Raw genomic sequence first — 27,430 nt, forward strand, 5'->3', positions numbered from 1 at the left:
CTTGTTTAAGGCTGCTGTGTGTTTGTCACTGGGTTTTGTCAACAGTCATGCTACCTGCCTGGTCTCAGTCCATCTGTTGCAGTTTTGTGCATGTCAAACTGCAGGGCACTCTCCCTGTACTACCCCCTGAAAATCTGTCATTAGTCAGCTGGGCCTACAGTCAAAGCATATTTCTACCCCAAATCTGAATGCTGGGGCTACAGTCACAGTGATCAGCAGATACTCTGCACTGACAGCTATAAGCTCTGGTTTCTGGGACTGTGAACACACTGGTGTGTGACTATCTCTTCCTCTCTCCAGGGCAGGAGTCACTTTGGTGTGGCACCTAACCATGCCAGCATTGCTTATAAGGCGCTTCAGTGCAGGAGTCACTTTGCAGGGATGCCTGTTGAGTGGAGCAGATTGACTGGTGTGGATTCACAGGGGAACATGGGAGTGGAGCACACGTTGCTAGCAAAATTGGTAGGAGAGTGTTTGAACTGGTTCTGGCTATTTATGTTTAGAGCGTTCTCAAGTGTCCAGCAACTTATGTTTGGGAACAGTAATAGAAATGGTGCCCACCAGCATTTTTGTTCTTGTATTAGTGTATTTTGTAGTGTACAAGTGTAATCTTGTATTAGTCTAAACATGCCTGCCTCTCCAGTACATGTTGTAAGTAAGATTAGTAAATAAATCTATTTTATGTATACCAGGGGCTCTACTAAAACTGCTGCTTCTATGCTGTGTGTCAACCTGGTTGTTATGCTAGCTCTTGAAGGTTGGGATTCAGTTTTTTTGCTTTTTGTTTTTGTTTTTGTTTTTTGCCCTCTGGCTTTCCCAGATCTATGCTCACTGATTTTTTTTTAAGTACCCAGAGTTAAGATCTGCTGATTATAAAAATTCTCAAAGTTAAGCCCCACTACTTTTCAAAGCCAAATGATATGGAGACTCATCTTCCCAGTTTGAGTTCCCCATGCCCTTGTTTGAGGTCTGATCCTCTGTTCTCTGTGTTTGTGGCATTTCTCCCATTTATGGTTCGTCTTGTCAGGGGTATGGTTCCTTACTGCATCTCAGGCCCTCTTACACTTCTTGATGTGGTTTTGTGTCTATGAAACTGTGGAAAGTCTATTCTAGTGCAGTCTGCTGCTCACATGGTGTCATGGCACCTGTGGTGCAGGGATAGGTGGTCAGAGCGAGAAAAGCTACGGTTGTAGTCTGTGCACCGGAAGGGCTTGATGCCTGTGTGCTTGCGAAAATGGCAGGTAAGTTCATCTGAACGAGCAAATTTCCAGGAGCAGCCATCCAAGGTACATTTATAAGGCTTCTCTCCTAAAAAGGGGAATATGACAAAATGAAGGGAATCAGAGAAGAAATGTTTGGATACTGGAAAGAGAACAGAGTATATAACCCTTTATCAAGTCTTCGGTCAAAACTTGTTGCAATCGCTTTGAAGAAATGCTCTCTACCCTTACAGAAATACTAAAGAGAAGCCAAGATGGCAGAGTGGAAACCAGGTAGGTGCTGGCTGAAACGGGCCTTTGCTTGACTTCTGGCTCTACTACATACTAGCTGTGTGACCTTAAATAAGTCACTTCTCCCTGATTTTCTCATCTCTAAAGGGGGATAAAAATACCTCAAAGGATGTTTGAAACATTTTTTAAAAAATCACAATAAACAATAAAACTTGGATCCAAACCCAGGTCTCTGACACTATACCACATTATAGTAACCATTACCTCTTTTAATAGCTCCTAATAAATACTCAAAAATAAAACCATACACACAGAGAGAATGTGATTCACTAGAATGGGCCTACCACTAAGGCTACAGGCCTTCTTCTCTGTAAGGTCAGACACTCAAGGGTATGGAATGGAGTTAGAAGACGCTCATCAAACTTTTTGAAATAGCTCTATGCTTGGTATCTTTAGGTCACATTGGGTTTATATATGAAATATGTCTGCTCCAGATAGAAAGGTAAATGAAAAGAAAAGCAATATAAAAAACATTAACACATTATGACCTCATTATGTTGTACAAATCATACACCACATATGTATATACTCAGAATAAAGGCAATATCAATATACTTAAGTGTAAATTATGAGAAATGATTAACAGTGAATGAATATATAGAAAGTGAGGATGAGAGTAGTAGGAAAATAACTTCCTTTTTTCCCACCTTTCTGTATTGTTTGAATGTTTTAAAAATCATGCTGTTGTATCTTATAATAAAAATTTTAAAATAGGCACAGGGAAATTGATGGTTGGAAGTTGGTGATGAAGTAGGAGGACCCTAGGCTCACCTTGTCCCATGAATGCAACTAGATAACTATCAAAACATCCTAAATACTCTAGAAATTTACCTGAAGACTGGCAGAAGAAAGTCCATAACTAAAGGTAGAGAAGAGGCCACACTGAAGAATGTAAGAAGTGAAAAGAGAGTTTGGGAAAGAAACCAATTGTGGCTGCTGTGGTGGAGAGGGATCCATGGCTATGGAGAAAGGCAAGAGTCAAGCTAACACACAGGGGAACACACAGAGAAAAAAAATCCCCATAGCAGTTGGCTTAGAAAGCAAGAAGGATTGAATTTCATGAGCCTTGCATCCAGCAGGGCTTAAAACCTGGAGTTTTAAATGTCAGTGGGCTTTGATGGGATAGAACCTGGAGGGCACTGGGGCTGCTCCTAGAGAGAGGGCAGGCAAACGACCAATGGACATACAAATGGAAACAGCAACTGGAAGAGTGCCTAGGGCACAGAGTGGGGAGGTTATTCACTCATCTCAGAGCCTATCCCAGAGTGGTAGTATTTATGGAGAGATCCCTCTGGGAACGAAGGAACTGGTTGGTGCCATTTTCCTCCCCTGCCTCTCAGCATAAGCACAAGACCACCTGTGGGAACCAGCACAGTGCTTACACTCCCTACTTAACCAGCTTGCACCAGGCCCCGCCACCCCATGCTCTGGTGGAACCACCCCTCTGTCTAGCTTGCCTCAGTCCCAGCAGAGTGGACCCCTCCCCCAGAAGACTGCCTCAAAACCCTACTCACATTTTGTCTCCCATCTCATGAGTTTTGCAAAGACTCGATTCCAGCAGCAGTGATGACAGGTCTCATTTCACAAACAGTCCAGAGCACAGCTAGTTAAAAAACACTACATTCAGGCCATGGACCAAACATTCCCCACAACAGGTAAGAGAGCTTCTACAGACAACGGCCTGAAGGATATAATGGCCAGGACAAACAACAGAGCACAAACAGCACACAACGGAGACACTCTGGAAAGTGTGAGGACCTGGGGAACAGGGGACACCACAGAAGAGGGCACTACAGGACCTGTTCTTCATAAGGCCATTACCCTCAAGAACAGGAGACATAGCTGAATTTCCTAACACAGAGAAACAGACACAGAGACATAGACAAAATGAGAAGATAGAGAAATTTATCCCAAATGAAAGAACAGGAAAAGGCCACAGCCAGAGATCTAAGCAAAACAGATATAAGTAACATGCCTGATAGAGGATTTAAAGTAATGATCATAAGGATACTCACTGGGCTTAATAAAAGAGTGGAAGACATGAGTGAGACCCATAACACAGAGAACAGAGAGAAGGAATAACACAGTAGAGATAAAGGGCTCAATACATGAAATGAGAAACACACTTGATGGAATGAACAGCAGGCTGGAAGAAGCAGAGGAACAAAATAGTGACCTAGAATATAGAGTAATGGAAAGTAATCAAGCTGAACAAAAGAGAGCAAAAGGAATTATGCAAAATGAGAATAGACATAGAGAACTTAGTGACTAACTCATTCATATAATAGGAGTTCCCAGAAGAAGAAGAGAGAGAAAGGGGCAGAAAATTTAATTGAAGAAATAACAGCTGAAAAGTTCCCTAATCTAGAGAAAGAAACAGATATCCAGATCAAGGTGGCACAGGGAACTCCCATCAAAATTGATAAAGGCAGACCCACACCAAGACAAATAGTAATTAAATTAGCAAAATTTAGTTATAAAGAAACACTTTTAAAGCAGCGAGACAAAAAAAGACAGTAAGTGTCAAGGGAAAACCCATAAGGCTTGCAGAAGATTTTTCAACAGAATCTTTGCAAGTCAGAAGGCATGATATATTCAAACTGCTGATGGGAAAAATCTGCAGACAAGGACACTATATCCAGGAAGGCTATCATTTAGAATAGAAAGAGAGATAAAGAGTTTCCCAGACAAAAACTAAAGAAGTTCCTGACCACTAAACTAACCCTGTAAGAGATATTAAAAGGGATAATTTGAGTGGAAAAGAGAGACCCAAAGTGACAGCCTGAAGGTAAGAAACACAAAAGCTATAACAATGAATATTTTTGTAAAAATGAGCCAACAAACTGACAAAATAAATGGATGTAAAATATGATAACATGTACCTAAAATGGGGAGGAAAGGAGTGAAAAATGGGTTCAAACTTAAATGACAATCAGCTTAATATAGGCTACTATATGCAGAAGATGTTATACACAAACCTAATGGTAACCATATGTCAAGACCCAATGATAAGTTGGGGAAAGATAGCAGTGGAGTAGGAGGACCCTAGGCTCACCTCATCCCATGAACACAACCAGATAACTATTGAATCATCCTAAATATCCAGAAATAGACCTGAAGACTGACTTTTATTGTGGAGAAAAACTCCACAAATAAAGGGAGAGAAGAGGCCACATCAAAGAAGATAGGAAGTGTGGAGACATGGTTTAGGGTAGAAATGGATCCCAGGGGCTGTGGAGGGGAGGAACCATAGTTTCAGAGAGGGTGAGAGAGAGAGAGAGGAGCATGCAGGGGAACATGCAAGAGTGTTTCTCAAAGACACTGTCTTGGAAAAGGAGAGGGGCTGCAATTCATGAGTTCTTGCAATAGTGGAGTTTAAAGCATGGAGTTTTAAAGGACAGCAGGCTTGAATGATATAGAGCCGAGAAGGCACTGCACTGTTCCAGGAGAGTAGGCAGGCAAATAACCCAGAGAGAGCATGGAAACAGTGATCTGAAGAGTGCCTGAAGCACATGGGGAGGAGATAATTCACTCTTCTTGGAGTATGTCCCTGAAGCAGCATTCTCAGAGACATCTCTCTAGGAAAAAGGTGTTGGCTGATGCCATTTCCCTCCTTTGCCCCTCAGCATAAACAGAGCAACCTGTGGGAAGCAGTGCAGTACCAACACTGGCTGCCTAACTTGCATACACCAGGCCTCACACTCCTACACTTTGGTGGGACAGCCCTTCAGAGTCATGCTTGCCTGAGAGCCAGTGCAGCGAACCCCCACCCACCCAGAGCACCTGCACAAATCCCTGCCCACACCATGTTTCCTAACCAGAGATCTCTGCATGGCCTCCGTTCTGGTGGAAGTGGTGACAAGTCTCATTTCATAAGCAGACCAGAGCATACCAAGTTAAAACTCACCAGATTCAGGCCAGGGACCAAACATTTTTCCACAGTAGGCAAGAAGAGCCTGTACAGACATCTGACCTGAAGGATAGAGCAGCCAAAACTCAACAGCAGAATACATGCAACACACACCAGACACTCCTGAAGTGCCAGGCACTGGGCATTACATGACCAGAGAGAAACAGGAGACATAACTGGCTTTTGTAACACAGAGAAGGCAGAAATATTAGATAAAATGCAAAGACAGAGGAATTTATTTCAAATGAAGGAACAAGTTGAGGCCATGGGCAGAGATCTAGGTGAAACAGATATAAGTAATATGCCTGATGGAGAATTTACAGCAACAATCATAAGGATACACACTGAGCTTGAGAAAAGTATACAAGACATCAGTGAGACCCTCTACCACAGAGATAAAAGACTTAAAGAACCAATCAGAAATGAAATTAGATATAAACATGATGCAAGGGAGAAAAGGCTGGAAGAAGCAGTGGAACGAATTATAAACCTAGAATACAAAGTAATGGAAAGTAATTAAGCTGACCAAAAGAGTGAAGGAAGAATTATGCAACATGGGAATAGACATACGGAAGTCAGTGACTCCATCAGACATAATGACATTTGTATTATGAGGAGGTAATTTCCCCTTATCAATCCTTTTTTAAAAAATCTTTTCTATTTTTCATTTTTTTCCAAGTGTTCAATGAACAAATTTAATTTTCTCTCAATCAGCAGGATAAGGTGGACCCAAAGAATTCTCATACACTATAATACCATGAGGAAGCAATACTTTTGAGAATTATCTTTAGGTGAAGTTTAAATCATCACAGTAAGAAATACCATACAGAAACATACACGTGGAAAGCCTAAAAAATGAAGCTGTGAGGAGAACCACAACTGAAACAAATATACTTTGAGAATAGCTAAAAAGCATCTGCTTTCTGCAATCTCTACAAATAAAGTAGCTTTAGGAGTAGAGATTCTTCTGGACTAGAAGACCCAAAACTTTCATTAACAACCTTTTGTGTAATGGCGCTGAATCCCCTGGCATATTATTTTTTTGGCTTATTTCCTTTTTTTTCTCAAATGCAGCTATCTGATTAAATATATTGAGTAAATTCTGAGGTGATTTTTTTTTTTAACTCCACTTTCTGACTGCTCTTTGCTATTCAGGCCATCTGCTTCTGGAACCTCTGTTTTGATATCCTCTTCATAATTATCCTCTATTTCATATTCTCCTTGATTTTTATTTAACGGATATCTTTGCTCATGTCTACTAAAATCACGTGATCCTGAATAAGTGTATTTTTTATATTTTTCAACTGACTTACAGAGTAGTCTGAGCTTGCTGGTGAAGTGGAATGCCTCACGGAACCTGGCTCCCACCTTCTATAGTGCTCTTTTCTTCCCTCTGTATATTTTTCAAATCTTCTATAACTGTAAGTTTTCACTTTGTCCTCTGAATTCCTATAAAAGGAATCTGAGGAATCTCTTCTACTGGAAAAATATTTTTCTGATTTATATGGTTTTTCTGTTTTGCTACTACTTGCCTGAGTATAAAAATCTCTTGGATCTTCAGACCTACCTCCAAAATCATCCGGAATTTCAACTGAAGATGAAGAGAGAGGGCATCTATCTTTCTCTTTTACCTGTTTCTTTTGATATGGTAACCTGTCCTGCTTTTCCAGTAGTTTTTCCACTTCTTGTTTTTGGTTAAGAAAAGATGCTAAAGTATTGGTTGGAACTGGGAAGCACTCATCTTTCCTATTCTGATCTATCTGACTTGAGGAGGCCTTAGATAAATGCTTTTTGGAACTTCGAGAAGACTCTGAATGGTTCCTCTTATGTTTCTTATGCCTTTTGTGACCAGAAGAGGAAAAGGATGATAATGAAGAATCAGATTCATCAGCAGAAGAAACACTTGAAGAGGAAGAAGTTGATTTTCTTCTTTTCTTCTTTAGCCTTTTCTCCTCTTTTAAGAGCTTATGCAACTTTTCTGCACTTGTTTCTATTTTCTTTGTTTTCTGCTTTTCTTCCTTTTCAGCTTGTTTTTCTCTGCATATATTTATGAAGCTTCTGCAAAGCACACTCCGCATCTTTTTTTTTTAAGATTTTATTTATTTATTTGAGAGAGAGAGAGAGAGAAACAGCACGACAGGGGAGAGGGTCAGAGGGAGAAGCAGGCTCTCCGCTGAGCTGGGAACCTGATGTGGGACTCGATCCCAGGACTCCGGGATCATGACCTGAGTTGAAGGCAGTCGCTTAACCAACTGAGCCACCTAGGCGCCCCCTCCGCATCTTTAAAAGTCTCATCCAAAGCCAAAGCTTTCTTGTAGTAACTTTCAGCATTTAAAAACTTTTCTTCTTCTTCTAACTGCCCTCCTCTTTCTACAAGTGTCTGGCAGAGGTATTTCCTTGCATTCCTATGAGTTGGACAGTTTTCCAATGCAAGCTCAAAATCTTCTATTGCTTTGTTCAGACTTCCTTTTGTTGCATATAATGCTCCACGAGCTACCAAAGCTTCCACATTTTGTTTGTCTATTTCCAAAGCCTTATTGTATTCATGCATAGCATCTACATGGCGTCCAACCTTAAAATAATCAACTCCAATCTTCACACATTTTAAAACCCAAGATGCAGACTGTTTCTTTCTTAATGCAGAAGCAAAATCATCTTCAGAGAAGTTTTTGCTTTGTAGGCCTCTCATTAAAGATGGTGGATTAGATTCATCTATTCCTAGTTTTCCTAGAAGGAATTCAACAACTCCTGGATTAACAAATCCCAAAGAACTCTGCATGATATTTTCATAGGATTCCAAAGAATTGCTATTTAGTTCAACACTTCTCCTGTAGTATAAAGGAAGCTCTTCAGAACTAATTACACCTAGTTTAATACCAGATAGATGTGGTGGAAGAGATGAGCTATATAGAGACACTGCAAGCTTTTCATGGTATCTGTCAATATCTTTGATTCCAGCTCAAATCATGTCACCAGTTTGGTAATATGATAAAGGATCCCCGTGATTACTGTGAGAAGGCACATCTCTTAACAGACAAAGAGCTGTGATTTCTAATGAGATATATCTCTTATGATGCCACTGCCTAAACAAATCAACACCATGAAAAACCCAAATTCCCGAATGGAACTATTTCTTCCAATCACTATATCACCAGGCCCAATATCTCAGAAAAAGAGCTCTCTCCAGTCCATACTAGGTATCTCCATGAACTGTTGTAAAGGTGGCCTGATTGCATAACCACCTTCATTGTCTTCACTGACTTCAGAAGTTGCAGGTGCATCTGATTTCCAGGAAAGTGCAAAAAGCAAATCCGCTTTTTTGGAAATAAATTTTTGTATTTCAATGTTGTCAACTCTCTTCTCTTTTCTGCCCTGTAACTGCTGCTGGGGCGGCGGGCCCTGGGCAGGCACGGCCACCAACCCTAGGAGGCTCCGGAAGTGAGGACTCTCCTGCTGTTTGCTCCGGAGCAGGGAGAGCAATGATGGCCCATGGTAGTTCAGTGACTGCCGCAGAAGGTCCCAGTCCATGGCTAGAGATTGCTGGACCCAAGGACAGGTGAGCTGCTAGCCCTCCCGTTCCGTACCCACTACTTCATCCTGATGGATGCGGAACGAGCCTGGAAGCCGCCGGAAGCACACATCACAGACACTTACACAGTTGTCTCCTTCTATTTTTCATTTTTAGAGTCATATTCTATCCCTTCATTGTAGTTAACCTTATTTTTGGTATATATATATAAGTTGTTCTCTCTTTAAAATTTTGGGATACAGTTTCTTCTAACCGACCAAAATATACCTTAAATCTCTAGTGTATGGCTTTCTTCCAGTCTTTTGCTTGATCACATACTCTCCCTTTTTTTCTTTAATTTCTCTTCTTCCTTTTTTCAACCAACTTATCAATTCCTTTTATAAAAACTTTTATAATTTTCATCATTACAGTCATATTCCATCCCTTCATATTTACCCTTATTTTTGTGCATGTATAAGCTTTTCTTTCTTTAAAATTTTGGGAGGCAATCTCTTCTAACGGACCCAAAATCTAGTGTGTGGCACTGATCTCTGCACCAGCCTGATCATATCTAATCACATTCTTTTTCTTTCTTTTTCTTTTTTCTTTCTTTCCCTTTCTTTTCCCCTGGTTTAGGGTCTCTTCTGATTTGTTTAGTGTATTTTTCTGGGGTCATTGTTACCCTGTTAGCATTTTGTTCTCTCATTCATCTATTCTCCTATGGACAAAATGACAAGACAGAAAAAAATCACCTCAAAAAAAAAAAAAAAAGAAGACGACCAAGAGGCCGTACCAACTGCTAGGGACTTAATAAATACGTACATTAGTAAGATGTCCGAACTAGAGTTCAGAATGATGATTATAAAGATACTAGCTGGGCTTGAAAAAAGCATGGAAGATACTAGAGAAACCCTTTCTGGAGAAATAAAAGAACTAAAATCTAAACAAGTTGAAATAAAAAAGGCTATTAATGAGGTGCAATTAAAAAATGGAGGTTCTAATTGATAGGATAAATGAGGCAGAAGAGAGAATTAGTGATATAGAAGACCAAATGATGGAGAATAAAGAAGCTATGAAAAAGAGAGATAAGGAACTACTGGATCACGAGGACAGAATTCGAGAGATAAGCAATACCATAAGACAAAACAATATTAGAATAATTGGGATCCCAGAAGAAGAAGAAAAAGAGAGGGGGCAGAAAGTATATTGGAGCAAATTATAGCACAGAACTTCCTTAATTTGGGGAAAGAAACAGGCATCAAAATCCAGGAGGCACAGAGAACCCCCCTCAAAATCAATAAAAATAGGTCAACACCCTGATACCTAATAGTAAAACTTACGAGTCTCAGCGCCAAAGAGAAAATCCTGAAAGCAGCGTGGGACAAGAGGTCTGTAACCTACAATGATAGAAACATTAGATTGGCAACAGACCTATCCACAGAGACGTGCCAGGTCAGAAAGGAGTGGCATGATATATTTAGAGCAGTAATGAGAAAAATATGCAGCCAAGAATATTATATCCAGCTAGGCTGTCACTGAAAATAGAATGAGAGATAAAAAGCTTCCAGGACAAACAAAAAGTAAAAGAATTTGCAAAGACGAAACCAACCCTACAAAAAATATTGAAAGGGGTCCTCTAAGCAAAGAGAGAGCCTAAAAGTAACATAGACCAGAAAGGAACACAGACAATATACAGTAACAGTCACCTTACAGGCAATACAATGGCACTAAATTCATATCTTTCAATAGTTACCCTGAATGTAAATGAGCTAAATGCCCCAATCAAAAGACGCAGGCTATCAGATTGGATAAAAAAACAAGACCTGTCAATACGCTGCCTGCAAGAGACTCATTTTAGACCCAAAGACACTTGCAGATTGAAAGTGAGGGGGTGGAAAACAATTTACCATGCGAATGGACATCAAAAGAAAGCTGGGGTAGCAATCCTTATATCAGACCAATTAGATTTTAAACCAAAGACTATAATCAGAGATGAGGAAGGACACTATATCCTACTTAAAGGGTCTATCCAACAAGAAGATCTAACAATTGTAAATATGTATGCACCTAACATGGGAGCAGCCAATTATATAAGGCAATTAATAACAAAATCAAAGAAACACATTGACAACAATACAATAATAGCAGTGGACTTTAACACCCCCATCACTGAAATCGAGAGATCATATAAGCAAAAGATCAACAAGGAAATAAAGACTTTAAATGACACACTGGACCAAATGGTCTTCACAGATATATTCAGAACATTCCAACCCAAAGCAACAGAATACACATTCTTCTCTAGTGCCCATATAACATTCTCCAGAATAGATCACATCCTAGGTCACAAATCAGGTCTCAACAGGTACCAAAAGATTGGGATCATTCCTTGTATATTTTCAGATCACAATGCTTTGAAACTAGAACTCAATCACAGAAGGAAAGTCAGAAAGTACTCAAATACATGGAGGCTAATGAGTATCCTAATAAAGAATGAATAGGTCAACCAGGAAATTAAAGAAGAATTAACAAAATTCATGGAAACGAATGAAAATGAAAACACAACTGTTCAAAACCTTTGGGATACAGCAAAGACAGTCCTAAGAGGAAAGTATATAGCAATATAAGCTTTTCTCAAGAATCAAGAAAGGTCTCAAACACACAACTTCACCCCACACCTAAAGGAGTTGGAGAAAGAACAGCAAATAAAGCCTAAACCCAGCAGAAGAGTAGAAATAATAAGGATCAGAGCAGAAATCAATGAAATAGAAACCAAAATAATAGTAGAACAGATCAACAAAACTAGCAGCTGGTTTTTTGAAAGAATTAATAAGATTGATGTAACCCTGTCCAGACTTATCAAAAAGAAAAGAGAAATGGAACTCACTCAAATAAATAGAAAAATCCTGAATTCACCACCTAACTGTATACCTTAAAGACCTAGAGAAAAAGCAACAAATGATGCCTAAGCCATGCATTAGAAGAGAAATAATTAAAATTAGAGCAGCAAACAATGAAATAAAAACCAGAAACACAGTAGATCAGATCAACGAAACTAGAAGCTGGTTCTTTGAAAGAATTAATAAGATATATAAACCACTGGCCAGACTTATCCAAAAGAAAAGAGAAAGGATCCAAATTAATAAAATGATAAATGAATGGGGAGAGATCACGACTAACACCAAGGAAATAGAAGCAAATATTAGAAATTATTATCAACAACTCTATGCCAAGAAACTGAGCAATCTGAATGAAGTGGAGGCCTTCCTGGAAACCTCTAAGCTGCCAAGACTGAAACAGGTAGAAATTGACAACGTGAATAGGGCAATAAACAGTAATGAGATTGAAGCAGTGATCAAAAACCTCCCCCCCAAAAAAGATCACAGGGCCTGTTGGATTCCCTGGGGAATTCTACCAAACATTCAAAGAAGAAATAATATCTATTCTACTGAAGCTGTTTCAAAAAATAGAAACAGAAGGAAAACTTCCAAACTCATTCTATGAGGCCAGCATTACCTTAAATCCTCAAACCAGCAAAGACCCCATCAAAAAGGAGAATTTCGACTGATATCCCCGATGAATACGGATTCCAAAATCCTACACAAAATTCTAGCTAACAGGATCCAACAATACATTAAAAGGATCATCCACCACAACCACGTGGGATTTATCCCCAGGATGCAAGCGTGGTTCAACATTCCCAAATCAAACCATGTAATAGAACACATTAATAAGAGGAGGGAGAAGAAACATATGGTCCTCTCAATTGATGCAGAAAAAGCATTTGACAAAATACAGCATCCTTTCCTGATTAAAACGCTTCAGAGTATAGGGATAGAGGGAACATTCCTCAAGTCCATAAAATCCATCTATGAAAAAGCCACAGTGAATATCATCCTCAATGGGGAAAAACTGAGAACTTTCCCTTAAGATCAGGAACATGTCAAGGACGCCCACTCTCGCCACTATTGTTCAACATAGTACTAGAAATCCTAGCAGCAGCAATCAGACAACAAAAAGAAATAAAATGTATTCAAATTGGCAGAAAAGAAGTCAAACACTCTCTTTCCTCAGAGGACATAATACTTTATGTGGAAAACCCAAAAGACTCCACCCCCAAATTACTAGAACTCACACAGCAATTCAGTAATGTGGCAGGATACACAATCAATGCACAGAAATCAGTTGCTCTCTTATACACTAACAACACAACTGTAGAAAGAGAAATTAGAGAAACGATTCCATTTACAATAGCACCAAAAACCATAAGATACCTCAGAATAAACCTAACCAAAGAGATAAAGGATCTATACTCTAGGAACTACAGAACACTCATGAAAGAAATTGAAGAAGACACAAAAAGATGGAAAAATATTCCATGCTCATGGACCGGAAGAATAAACATTGTTAAAATGTCTATGCTACCCAGAGCAATCTATACCTTCATTGCCATCCCGATCAAAATTCCAATGACATTTTTCAAAGTGTTGGAACAAACAGTCCTAAAATTTGTATGGAATCAGAAAAGACCCCAAATCGCCAATGAAATGTTGAAAAAGAAATACAAAGCTGGGGTCATCACGTTGCCCGATTTCAAGCTATATTACAAAGCTGTGATCACCAAGACAGCATAGTACTGGCACAAAAACAGACATATAGACCGGTGGAACAGAATAGAGAAGCCACATATGGACCCTCAACTCTATGGTCAAATAATCTTTGACAGAGCAGGAAAAAACACGCAATGGAAAAAAGAGAGTCTCTTCAGTAAATGGTGCTGGGAAAATTGGACAGCTACATGCAGAAGAATGAGACTCGACAATTCTCTAACACCATTCACAAAGATAAACTCAAGGTGGATGAAAGACGTCAATACGAGACAGGAATCCATCAAAATCCTAGAGGAAAACACAGGCAGTAACCTCTTTGACATCGGCCACAGCAACTTCTTTCAAGATACATCTCCAAAAGCTAGTGAAACAAAAGCAAAAATGAACTTTTGGGACTTCATCAAGATAAAGAACTTCTGCACAGCAAAGGAAACAGTCAACAAAAGAAAGAGGCAACCCACAGAATGGGAGAAAATATTTGCAAATGACACTACAGATAAAGGGCTGGTATCCAAGATCTATAAAGAACTTTACAAACTCAACACCCAAAAAACAAATAATCAAGTCAAAAAGTGGGCAGAAGATATGAAAAGACACTTCTCTGAAGAAGACACACAAATGGCTAAGAGACACATGAAAAAATGTTCATCATCATTAGCCATCAGGGAAATTCAAATCAAAACCCCATTGAGATACCACCTTACACCAGTTAGAATGGCAAAACCGGACAGGGATAGAAACAACAAATGGACAGTTTGTGGAGAAAGGGGAACCCTCTTACACTGTTGGTGGGAATGCAAATTGGTACAGTCACTTTGGAAAACAGTGTGGAAGTGCCTCAAAATTTAAAAATAGAGCTACTATATGACCTAGCAATTGCACTCCTGGGTATTTACCCCAAAGACACAGATGTAGTGAAAAGAAGGTCCATATGCACCCCAATGTTCATAGCAGCAATTGTCCGCAATAGCCAAACTGTGGAAAGAGCCGAGATGCCCTTCAACAGATGAACGGATAAAGATGTGGTCCATGTTTACAATGGAATATTACTCAGCCATTAGAAAGGATGAATACCCAATTTTTCCATCAACATGGATGGGACTGGAGGAGATTATGCTAAGTGAAATAAGTCAAGCAGAAAAAGTCAATTATCATATGGTTTCACTTATCTGTGGAACATTAGGAATAGCAGGGAGGACATTAGGAGAAGGAAGGGAAATATGGCAGGGGGGAATTGGAGGGAGAGATGAACCATGAGAGACTATGGACTCTGAGAAACAAACAGGGTTTTAGAGGGGAGGGGTTTGGGGGTTGGGTTAGCCCAGTGATGGGTATTAAGGAGGGCATGTACTGCATGGAGCAGTGGTTTTTTTTATGAAAACAATGGATCGTGGATCATCACATCAAAAACTAATGATGTGCAGTGTTGTCAGGCTACAGGTGGGTGAGACTGATTAAAGTTTGCATACAATTTGGAGGCGGAGCAAGATGGCAGAGTAGTAGGAGACCTGGATTTCGTTTGGTCTCAGGAATTCAGCTGAAAGGGGATCAAACCATTCTGAACACCTACGAACTCAACCGGGATCGAAGAAGAAAGTAGCAACTCTCTGAATAGAGAAGAGACCACTTACTGTAAGGTAGTACGTGCGGAGAATTGAACCCGAGGCAATATTTGGGAGGATAGACGGCGGGGGAGGGGGCTTCTGTCGGCCGCTTCTGGCAAGTGGTAGAGCCGCAGAGCACAAAATTGGAGCTTTTAGAAGTCAGCTCCGCTGAGGGATGTGGCTCCAGTACCTAAGCTGGGGGTGGAACCCTCCTGGCACAGTGTGGTCTCAGGACCCTCGGGGTCACAGAAAGTCCAGGTGAGCCTGAGTGCGGCAGAGCTCCCAGGTGTCAGAGCGGGGAAGCCAGCTGTAGAGACAGCTGAGGCGCGGGATCTCATCTCGGGGTTGCCATAAACTGGCGGCCCAGTCGAGCTGCTGCTCCTCCAGCAGGGACCCAACAAGCAGCAGAGCTGGGGAGACTCCCCTTCCTCCCCCGGGAGGAGTGGCGCGGGAGCACACTGCAGGGATCTGTTGGGTTTGGAGACTCCACACGGGGTCGGGTGCCAGAGATAGAAATACTCGGTCACAGGCCGGGTGAGCACGGAGTGCGCCTGGAGACCGGGGAGCCGGGAGTGACTGACTGATTTCTCTGGGGGCGCACTGAGGAGCGGGGCCCCGAGTTCTTGGCTTCTCCCGATGGATATTGGGAGGCCACCATTTTCACTCTCATCCTCCAAAGCTGTACGGAGAGCTTGCAGGGAACAAAAGCTCCTGAAAGCAAACCCCAGCAGATTGCTTAGTCCGGACCGACAAGGGCGGGTCAATTCCGCCTCCGGCAAAGACATTTAGGTACCACGGCAACAGGCCCCTCCCCGAGAAGATCAGCATGAACAGCCAGCCAAGACCAAGTTTACCGATCAAGGAGAACGGGAGAATTCCAGCGCTAGGGGAATACTGCACATAGAATTCATGGCTTTTTTACCATGATTCATTAGTTTTTCAAAGTTAATTTTTTTAACTGTTTTTTTTGAATTTTTCTTTTTCCCTTTTTAAACCAACATCTTATCAATCACTTTTGTAAAAAAAAAATATTTTTCGTTTTTAGAGTCATATTCTATCCCTTCATAGTAGTTACCCTTATTTTGGCATATATATATATATATAAGTTGTTCTCTCTTTAAAATTTTGAGATAAATTTTCTTCTAACAGATCAAAATATACCTTAATCACTAGTGTATGGATTTGTTCTAGTCTCCTGCCTGATCACATTCTCTCCCTTTTTTTTTTAATCTTCTTCTTTCTTTTTTCAAACAACTTCTTATCAATTCCTTTTATAAAATCTTTTATAATTTTCATCTTTACAGTCATCTTCCATCACTTCATTGTATCAACCCTTATTTTGTACATATATAAGTCTTTCTTTCTTTAAAATTTTAGGAGGCACTTTCCTCTAACAGACCAAAATACACCTAAAATCTAGTGTGTGGCACTGATCTATGCACTAGCCTGATCATATTTGATCATATTCTGTTTTTTTTTGTTTTGTTCTGTTTTTGTATGTTTTTATCTCTTTCTTTTTCTTTTTCTTTTCTTTTTCTTTCCCTTTCTTTTCCCCTTGTTCCAGGTATTTTCTGGTTTGTTTAGAGTTATTTGTTGGGGACATTGTTAACCTGTTAGCATTTTGTTCTCTCATTCATCTATTCTCCTCTGGATAAAATGACAATATGAAAAAAATCACCTCAGCAAAAAGAACAAGAGGTAGTACCGTCTGCCAGGGACCTACTCAATACGGACATTAGTACGATGTCAGAACTTGAGTGCAGAATCATGATTTTAAAGATAGTAGCTGGGCTTGAAAAAGCATGGAAGTTATTAGAGACACCCTTCTGGAGAAATAAAAGAACAAAAATCTAACCAAATCGAAATCAAAAGACTATTAATGAGGTGCAATAAAAAATGGGGGCACTAACTGCTAGGATAAATGAGGCAGAAGAGAGAATTAGTGATACAGAAGAACAAATTATGGAAAATAAAGAAGCTGAGAAAAAGATAAAAAACTACTGGATCACGAGGGCAGAATTTGAGAGATAAGTGATACGATAAGACAAAACCACATTAGAATAATTGGGATCCCAGAAGAAGAAGAAAGAGAGAGAGGGGCAGAAGGTATATTGGAGCAAATTATAGAAGAGAACTTCCCTAATGTGGGGAAGGAAACAGGCATCAATATCCAGGAGTCACAGAGAACCCCTCTCAAAATCAATAAAAGTGGGTCAACACCCCGACATCTAATAGTAAAACTTACGAGTCTCAGAGACAAAGAGAAAATCTTGAAAGAAGCTCGGGATAAGAGATATGTAACCTATAATGGTAGAAACATTAGACTGGCAACGGACCTATCCACAGAGACCTGGCAGTCCAGAAAGGACTGGCATGATATATTCAGAGCACTAAACGAGAAAAATATGCAGCCAAGAATATTATATCCAGCTAGGCTGTCACTGAAAATAGAAGGAGAAATAAAAAGCTTCCAGGACAAACAAAAACTAAAGGAACTTGCAAACACGCATCCAGCCCTCCAAGAAATATTGAAAGGGGTCCTCTAAGCAAATAGAGAGCCTAAAAGCAGCATAGACCAGAAAGGAACACAGAAAATATACAGTAACAGTCACCTTACAGGCAATAAAATGGCACTAAATTCGTATCTTTCAATAGTTACCCTGAATGTAAATGGGCTAAATGCCCCAATCAAAAGACACAGGCTATCAGATTGCATAAAAAAACAAGACCCATCGATATGCTGTATGCAAGAGACCCATTTTACCCAAAGGCACCCCCAGATTGAAAGTGAGGGGGTGGAAAACCATTTACCATGTTAATGGACACCAAAAGAAAGCTGGGGTGGCAATCCTTATATCAGACAAATTAGATTTTAAAACAAAGACTGTAATAAGAGATGAGGAAGGACACTATATCCTACTTAAAGGGTCTATCCAACAAGAAGATCTAACAGTTGTAAAAATCTATGCCCCTAACATGGGAGCAGCCAATTATATAAGGCAATTAATAACAAAAGCAAAGAAACACATTGACAACAATACAATAATAGTGGGGTCTTTAACACCCCCTGATTGAAATGGACAGATCATCTAAGCATAAAATCAACAAAGAAATAAAGACTTTAAATGACACACTGGACCAAATGGACTTCACAGATATATTCAGAACATTCCATCCCAAAACAATAGAATGCACATTCTTCTCTAGTGCCCATGGAACATTCTCCAGAATAGATCACATCCTATGTCACAAACCAGGTCTCAACCGGTACTGAAAGATTAGGATTATTCCCTGCATATTTTGAGACCACAATGCTTTGAAACTAGAACTCAATCATAAGAGGACAGTTTGAAAGAACTCAAATACATGGAGGCTAAAAAGCATCCTACTAAAGAATGATTGGGTCAACCAAGAAATTAAAGAAGAATTAAAAAAATTCATGGAAACCAATGAAAATGAAAACATAATGGTTCAAAATCTTTGAGATACAGCAAAGGCAGTCCTAAGAGGAATGTATTTAGCAATACAAGCCTTTCTCAAGAAACAAGAAAGGTCTCAAATACACAACCTAACCCTACACTTAAAGGAGCTGGAGAAAGAACAGCAAATAAAGCCTAAACCCAGCAGGAGAAGCGAAATAATAAAGATCAGAACAGAAGTCAATGAAATAGAAACCAAAAGAACAGTAGAACAGATCAACGAAACTAGGAGCTGGTTATTTGAAAGAATTAAAAAAACTGATAAACCCCTGACAGACTTATCAAAAAGAAGAGAAATGAACCAAATCAACAAAATCATGAATGAAAGAGGAGAGATCACAACCAACATCATAGAAATACAAACAATTATAAGAACATATTATGAGCAACTCTATGCCAGCAAATTAGATAACCTGGAAGAAATGGGTGCATTCCTAGAGATGTATCAACTACCAAAATTGAACCAGGAAGAAATAGAAAACCTGAACAGACCTATAACCCCTAAGGAAATTGAAGCAGCCATCAAAAATCTCCCAAGAAACAAAAGCCCAGGGCCAGATGGCTTCCCAGGGGAGTTCTATCAGACATTTAAAGAAGAATTAATACTTATTCTCCTGAAACTGTTCCAAAAAATAGAAATGGAAGGATAACTTCCAAACTCATTTTATGAGGCCACCATTACCTTGATCTCCAAACCAGACAAAGACCCCATCAAAAAGGAGAATTATAGACCAATATCCTTGATGAACATGGATGCAAAAATTCTCACCAAAATACTAGCCAATAGGATCCAACAGTAGATTAAAAGGATTATTCACCATGACGAAGTGGGATTTATCCCTGGGCTGCAAGGTTGGTTCAACATCCGCAAATCAATCAACGTGATACAATATATTAACAAAAGAAAGAACAGGAATCATATGATCCTTTCAATAGATGCAGAAAAAGGATTTGACAAAGTACAGCATCCTTTCTTGATCAAAGCTCTTCAGAGTATAGAGATAGAGGGTACATATCTCAACATCATAAAAGCCATTTATGAAAAACCTACAGTGAATATCATTCTCAATGGGGAAAAGCTGAGAGCTTTCCCTCTAAGGTCAGGAACACGGCAGGGATGTCCACTATCACCACTGCGATTCAACATATTATTAGAAGTACTAGCCACAGCAATCAGAGAACAAAAAGAAATCAAAGGCATCCAAATCGGCAAAGAGGAAGTCAAACTCTCACTCTTTGCAGATGATATGATACTTTATGTGGAAAACCCAAAAGACTCCACCTGAAAACTGCTACAACTCATATAGGAATTCAGTGAATTGACAGGATATAAAATCAATGCACAGAAATCAGTGGCATTCCTATACACCAACAACAAGACAGAAGAGAGAAAAATTAAGGAGTCGATCCCATTTACAATTGCACCCAAAACCATAAGATACCTAGGAATAAATTTAACCAAAGAGGCAAAGGATCTGTACTCAGAAAACTATAAAATACTCATGAAAGAAATTGAGGAAGACACAAAGAAATGGAAAAACGTTCCATGCTCATGGATTGGAAGAACAAACATTGTGAAGATGTCAATGCTACCTAGAGCAATCTACACATTCAATGCAATCCCTATCAAAATACCATCCACTTTTTTCAAAGAAATGGAACAAATAATCCTAAAATGTGTATGGAACCAGAAGAGACCCCGAATAGCCAGAGGAATGTTGAAAAAGAAAAGCAAAGCTGGTGGTATCACAATTCCGGAATTCCAGCTCTATTACAAAGTTGTCATCATCAAGACAGTATGGTACTGGCACAAAAACAGACACATAGTTCATGGAACAGAATATAGAGTCCAGAATGTACCCTCAACTCTATGGCCAACTAATCTTTGACAAAGGAGGAAAGAATTTCCAATGGAAAAAAGACAGTCTCTTCAACAAATGGTGTTGGGAAAATTGGAAAGCCATATGCAGAAGAATGAAACTGGACCATTTCCTTACACCACACACAAAAATAGATTCCAAATGGTTGAAAGACCTAAACGTGAGACAGGAGTCCATCAAAATCCTAAAGGAGAACACAGGCAGCAACCTCTTCAACCTCAGCCGTAGCAACTTCTTCCTAGAAAGATCTCCAAAGGCAAGGGAAGCAAGGGCAAAAATGAACTATTGGGACTTCGTCAAGGTAAAATCTTTTGCAGAGCAAAAGAAACAGTCAACAATAACAAAAAACAACCGACAGAATTGGAGAAAATATTTGTAAATGACATATCAGATAAAGGGCTAATATCCAAAATCTATAAAGAACTTATCAAACTCAACACCCAAAGAACAAATAATCCAATCAAGAAATGGGCAGAAGACATGAACAGACATTTTTCCAAAGAAGACATCCAAATGTCCAACAGACAGATGAAAATGTGCTCAACATCGCTCGGCATCAGGGGAATCCAAAGCAAAACCTCAATGAGATACCACCTCACACCAGTCAGAATGGCTAAAATTAACAAGTCAGGAAACGACAGATGTTGGCGGGGATGCGGAGAAAGGGGAACCCTCCTATACTTTTGGTGGGAATGCAAGCTGGTGCAACCACTCTGTTAAACAGTATGGAGGTTCCTCAAACAGTTGAAAATAGAGCTGCCATACGATCCAGCAATTGCACTACAATTTACCACAAAGATGCAAGTGTAGGGATCCAAAGGGGTATGTGCACCCCAATGTTTATAGCAGCAGTGTTCACAAGAGCCAAACTGTGGAAAGAGCCAAGATGTCCATCGACAGATGAATGGATAGAGAAGAAGTGGTATATATACACAATGGAATATTATGCAGCCATCAAAAGAATGAAATCTTGCCATTTGCAACGACGTGGATGGAACTGGAGGGTGTTATGCTGAGTGAAATAAGTCAGTCAGAGAAAGATATGTATCATATGATCTCACTGATATGAGGAATTCTTAATCTCAGGAAACAATCTGAGGGTTGCTGGAGTGGTGGGAGGGTAGGAGGGATGGGGTGGCTGGGTGATAGGCATTGGGGAGGGTATGTGCTATGGTGAGTGCTGTGAATTGTGCAAGACTGTTGAATCACAGATTTGTACCTCTGAAACAAATAATGCAATATATGTTAAGATAAAAAGAAGAAGAAGATAGCAGGATGGGAGGAATGAAGGGGAGTAAATCGGAGGGGGAGACTTACCATGAAAGACAATGGACTCTGAAAAACAAACCGAGGGTTTTGAGGGGAGGGGGCTAGGGGGATGGTTTAGCCTGGTATGGGTATTAAATAGGGCACGTCCTGCGTGGAGCACTGGGTGTTATGCACAAACAATGAATCATGAAACACTACACCAAAAACTAATGATGTAATGTATGGTGATTAACATAACAATAAAAAAACTAATGATGTATTGTATGGTGACTAACATAAGAAAATTTAAAAAAAAAGAAAAGGAAAGAGAAATGACCCAAATAATCAAAATCATGAAGGAAAGAGGAGAATTCACAACCAACATCAAAGATATACAAGCAATTATAAGAATATATTATGATCAACTATATGCCAGCAAATTAGATAATTTTGAAGAAATGGAAGCATTCCTAGAGATGTATCAACTACCAAAACTGAACCAGGAACAAATAGAAAACCTGAACAGACCTATAACCACTAAGGTAATTAAAGCAGCCATCAAAAATCTCCCAACAAACAAAAGCCCAGGGCCAGATGGCTTCCCAGGGTAATTCTACCAAACATTTAAAGAAGAATTAATACCTATTCTTCTGAAATTGCTCAAAAAAATAGAAATGGAAGGAAAACTTCCAAACTCATTTTATGAGGCTAGCATTACCTTGATCCCAAAATCAGACAAAGACCCCATCAAAAAAGGAGAAGGTACAGACCAATATCCCTGATGAGCATGGATGCAACAATTCTCACCAAATACTAGCCAATAGGATCCAACTGTAAATGAAAATTATTATTCACCACCACCAAGTGAGATTTATTCCTTGGCTGCAAGGTTGGTTCAACATCGGCAAATCAATCAATGTGTTACAATACATTAATAAAGGAAAAAACAAGAACCATATGATCCTCTGAATAGATGCCAAAAAAGCAGTTGACAAAGTACAGAATAGTTTCTTGATTAAAACTCTTCAGAGTGTAGGGATAGAGAATACATATGTCAATATCATAAAAGCCATCTATGAAAAACCTACAGCAAATATCATTCTCAATGGGGAAAAACTGAGAGTTTTCCCCTAAGGTCAGGAACATGGCAAGGATATCAACTATCACCACGGCTATTCAACATAGTACTAAAAGTCCTAGCCACAGCAATCAGAGAACAAAAAGAAGTAAAAAGCATCCGAATCAGCAAAGAAGAAGTGAAACTCCCACTCTTTGTAGATGATTTGATACTTTATGTAGAAAAGCCAAGACTCCAACCCAAAACTGCTAGAACTCATACAGGAATTCAGTAAAGTGTCAGGATATAAAAATCAACGCATAAATTAGTTGCATTTATATACACCAACAGCAAGACAGAAGAAACAGAAATTAAGGAGTCGATCCCATTTACAATTGCACCCAAAACCATAAGATACTTAGGAAAAAATCTAATCAAAGAGGCAAAGAATCTGTAGTCAGAAAAGTATAAAATACTCATGAAAGAAATTGAGGACGACACAAAGAAATGGAAAAATGTTCCATGATCACGGAATGGAAGAACAAATATTGTGAAAATGTCAATGCTACCTAGAGCAATCTACATATTTAAATCAATCCTTATCAAAATACCATTAACTGTTTTCAAAGAAATGGAACAAATAATCCTAAAATTTGTATGTAACCAGAAAAGACCCTGAACAGCAGAATGTTGAATAAGAAAAGCAAAGCTGGTGGTGCACAATTCTGGACTTCAAACTCTATTACAAAGCTGTCATCATCAAGACAGTATGGTACTGTCAGAAAAACAGACACATAGATCAATGGAACAGAACAGAGAGCCCAGAAATGGACCCTCAACTCTATGGTCAACTAATCTTCAACAAAGCAGAGAAGAATGTCCAATGGCAAAAGACAGTCTCTTCAACAAATGGTGTTAGGAGAATTGGAAAGCCACATGCAGAAGAATGAAACTGGACCATTTCCCTACACCATGCACAAAAATAGACTCAAAACGGATGAAAGACCTAAATGTGAGACAGGAGTCCATCAAAATCCTAAAGGAGAACACAGGCAGCATCCTCTTCGACCGCAGCCACAGCAAATTCTTCCTAGAAACATCGCAAAAGGCAAGGGAAGCAAGGGCAAAAATGAACTATTGGGACTTCATCAAGATAAAAAGCTTCTGCACAGCAAAGGAAACAGTCAAGAAAACCTGAAGACAACCGACAGAATGGGAGAAGATATTTGCAAATGACATATCAGATAAAGGGCTAATATCCAAAATCTATTAAGAACTTATCAAACTCAATAGCCAGAGGACAAATAATCCAATCAAGAAATGGGCAGAAGACATGAACAGACATTTCTGCAAAGAAGACATCCAAATGGCTAACAGACACATGAAAAGGTGCTCAACATCACTCGGCATCAGGGAAATCCAAATCAAAAGCTCAATGAGATACCACCTCACACCAGTCAGAATGACTAAAATGAACAAGTCAGGAAACGGTAGATGTTGGCAAGGATGTGGAGAAAGGGGAACCCTCCTACACTGTTGGTGGGAATGCAAGCTGGTGCAGCCACTCTGGAAAACAGTATGGAGGTTCCTCAAAAAGTTGCAAATAGAGCTACCATATGACCCAGCAATTGCACTATTGGGTATTTATCCCAAAGATACAAATGTAGGGATCCGAAGGGGCACATGCACCCCAATGTTTATACCAGCAATGTCCACAATAGCCAAACTATGGAAAGATCCGAGATGTCCATCAACAGATGAATTGATAAAGAAGATGTGATATATATATATATATATATATATATATATATATATATATATATATACACAATGGAATATTATGTAGCCATCAAAAAGAACCCGGAAATCTTGCCATTTGCAATGACGTGGATGGAATTAGAGGGTATTATGCCACCTGAAATAAGTCACTCAGAGAAAGACATGTATCATATGATCTCACTGATATGAGGAATTCTTAATCTCAGGAAACAAACAGCGTTGATATAGTGGTGGGGTGTGGAAGGGATAGGGTGGGTGGGTGATAGACATTGGAGAGGGTATGTGCTATGGTGAGCACTGTGAATTTTGTAAGACTGGTGAATCACAGACTTGTACCTCTGAAAGAAATAATATATTATATGTTTATAAAAAGAGAGAAAAGATAGTAGGAATGGAATAATGAAAGGGGGGATATCGGAGGGGGAGACGAACCATGAGAGACTGTGGACTCTTAGAAACAAACTGAGGGTTTAAGAGGGGAGGGGTGTGGGGCAATGTGTTAGCCTGGTGATGGGTATTAAAGAGGGCACATATTGAATGGAGCACTGGGTGTTATACACAAACAATGAATCATGGAACATTACATCAAAAACTAATGATGTAATGTATGGTGATTAACATTACATTATAAAATTAAAAAAAAGAAAGAATCAGAGAAAATATTCAGAAAGGATGTCAAAGGAAGTAATAGAATAGCACTAAATACATATCTATCACTAATTACTTTGAATGTCAATGGGATAAATGTTCCAATCAAAGACATAGGATGTCAGAATGAATAAAAAGAATAAGACCCATTTATATGTTGCTTACAAGATACTCATTTTAGGCCTAAGGCCACCTGCAGATTCAAAGTGAGGAGACAGAAACATTTTTCTTACAAATGAGGGTCAAAAGAAAGCCAGAGTAGCAACACTTATATCAGACAAATTAGATTTAAAACAAAGCCTGTAACAAGAGACAAATAAGACAATAAATACAATCGAATAGAGTAAATCAAATAGGAAGATATAAAAGTGGAAATATGTATATACCCAATATGGGAGCACCCAATATATAAAACAGTTAATGACAAATATAAAAGAACTAATTGACAATAATGGAATAATCGTCCTTAACACCCCTCTTGCCCTCAATGGGCATATCAAATAAACAGAAAATCAATGAGGAATCAATGGGTTTGAATGACACACTGGGCCAGGTGGTCTGAACAGATATGTTCAGAACATTTCTTTCTAAAACAGAATACACATTCTTTTCAAGCACACAGGGAACATTCTGCAGAATAGATTACACATTAGGTCATACAACAGGCCTCAACAAATACAAAAAGACTGAAATCATACCATGGACCTTTTCCAACCACAACTGTATGAAACTAAAGGTAAATCATAAAAAAATCTGGAAAGACCATGTGGTGTCTGGGTATCTCAGTCAGTTAAGAGTTTGCCTTTGGCTCAAGTCATGATCCCAGGGTCCCTGGATCAGTCCCCGTGTTGGGATCCCTGCTCAGCAAGGAGTCTGCTTCTCCCTCTTCCTCTGGCCCTCCCCCAACTCTCTCAAATTAGCAAATAAAATCTTAAAAAGATCTGGAAAGACCAAATATACGAGGAGGTTACACAACATTCTACTAAAGAATGAATGGGTCAACCAGAAAATAAAAGAAATTTAAAAAATATAGGGAAACAAATAAAAATGAAAACACAGTACTCCAAAAATTGGGGATGTAGCAAAAGTGGTCCAAGAGGGAAATATATAGCAATACATGCCTATCTCAAGAAGAAAAAAATCTCCAACAACCTAACCCCATACCTAAAAAAGCCAGAAAAAGAACAACAAAACTTAAAGGCAGTAGAAGGAACAAAATAATAAAGATTAGAGCAGAAATAATAAATGATATAGAAACAAACAAACAAAAAAACATTGGAAGAGATAAAACAAAGAGGCGGGTCTTTGAGAAAAATAATGAAATTGATAAACCCTTAACCATAGCTATTAAAACGAAAAGGAAAAGGATGCAGATAAATAAAATCACAAAATAGAGAAGAGAAATAACAATCTATATCACAGAAATACAAGCCATTATAATAGAATATTATGAAAAATTACATGCCAACAATTTGGACAACCTGAAAGAGATGGATAAATTTCTAGAAACACAAACTACCAAAACTGAAACAGGAGCCTAATAACCAGGAAAGAAAATGAATCAGTAATAAAATATATATGTATAACTCAGTCATAAAAATAAATGAAATCTTTCCATTTGCAATGACATGGAAGGAGCTAGAGAGTATTATGCTAAGCAAAATAAGTCTGTCAGAGAAAGACAGATACCAAATGATTTCATTCATATGTGGAATTTAAGAAACAAATGAGTAAAGGGGGGAAAAAGAGAGAGAGGCAAACCAAAAAACAAGACTCTTAATTATAAAGAACAAACTGATGTTACCAGAGGGGAGGTGGGGTTGGGTGAGTAAAAGGTGTAATGGGAGTTAAGGAGTGCCCTTGTTGTGATTAGACCTGTGTGATCTATGTTATTGTTGAATCATTATATTGTGCACCTGAAACTAATATAACACTCAATACTAATCATATTGTAATTTAAAATATAATAAAATATATATTAAAAATAATTGTGATTACTAGGGGCTGGTGGGTTTTTGATAATGGGTACAAAGTATGTTTTGCAGGGTACCTAAGTCTTGGAGATCTAATATAAAACAATTTGACTCTATTTAAAAATATTGTACTGTATACTTGAAGTTTCCTAAGAGGGTAGAACTTAGAGGTGTTACCCTTACTAAAAAATAACTATGAAGTAGGGAATATGTTAATAGCTTG

At 39.0% G+C, this 27,430-nt stretch overlaps 1 protein-coding gene and 1 pseudogene across 2 annotated transcripts in view; both read right to left on the reverse strand.

Annotated features, from left to right (window-relative positions):
- Positions 1-1,126: 1,126 nt before the first annotated feature.
- Positions 1,127-27,430, reverse strand: part of KLF8 (Kruppel like factor 8) — a 136,270-nt gene continuing 109,966 nt past the window's right edge. The window contains 1 exon segment of the mRNA XM_027607595.1: positions 1,127-1,308. Within this exon segment, the coding sequence (XP_027463396.1) occupies positions 1,127-1,308 (182 nt within the window).
- LOC113931015 lies at positions 6,456-8,949 on the reverse strand (annotated as a pseudogene). The gene is made up of 2 exons (XR_003522651.1): positions 7,647-8,949; positions 6,456-7,458 (listed from the first exon to the last, which is right to left on the reverse strand). The product of XR_003522651.1 is annotated as a tetratricopeptide repeat protein 14-like (transcript).

This window comes from Zalophus californianus, chromosome X (assembly GCF_009762305.2).
Source record: "Zalophus californianus isolate mZalCal1 chromosome X, mZalCal1.pri.v2, whole genome shotgun sequence".
Taxonomy (NCBI): domain Eukaryota; kingdom Metazoa; phylum Chordata; class Mammalia; order Carnivora; family Otariidae; genus Zalophus; species Zalophus californianus.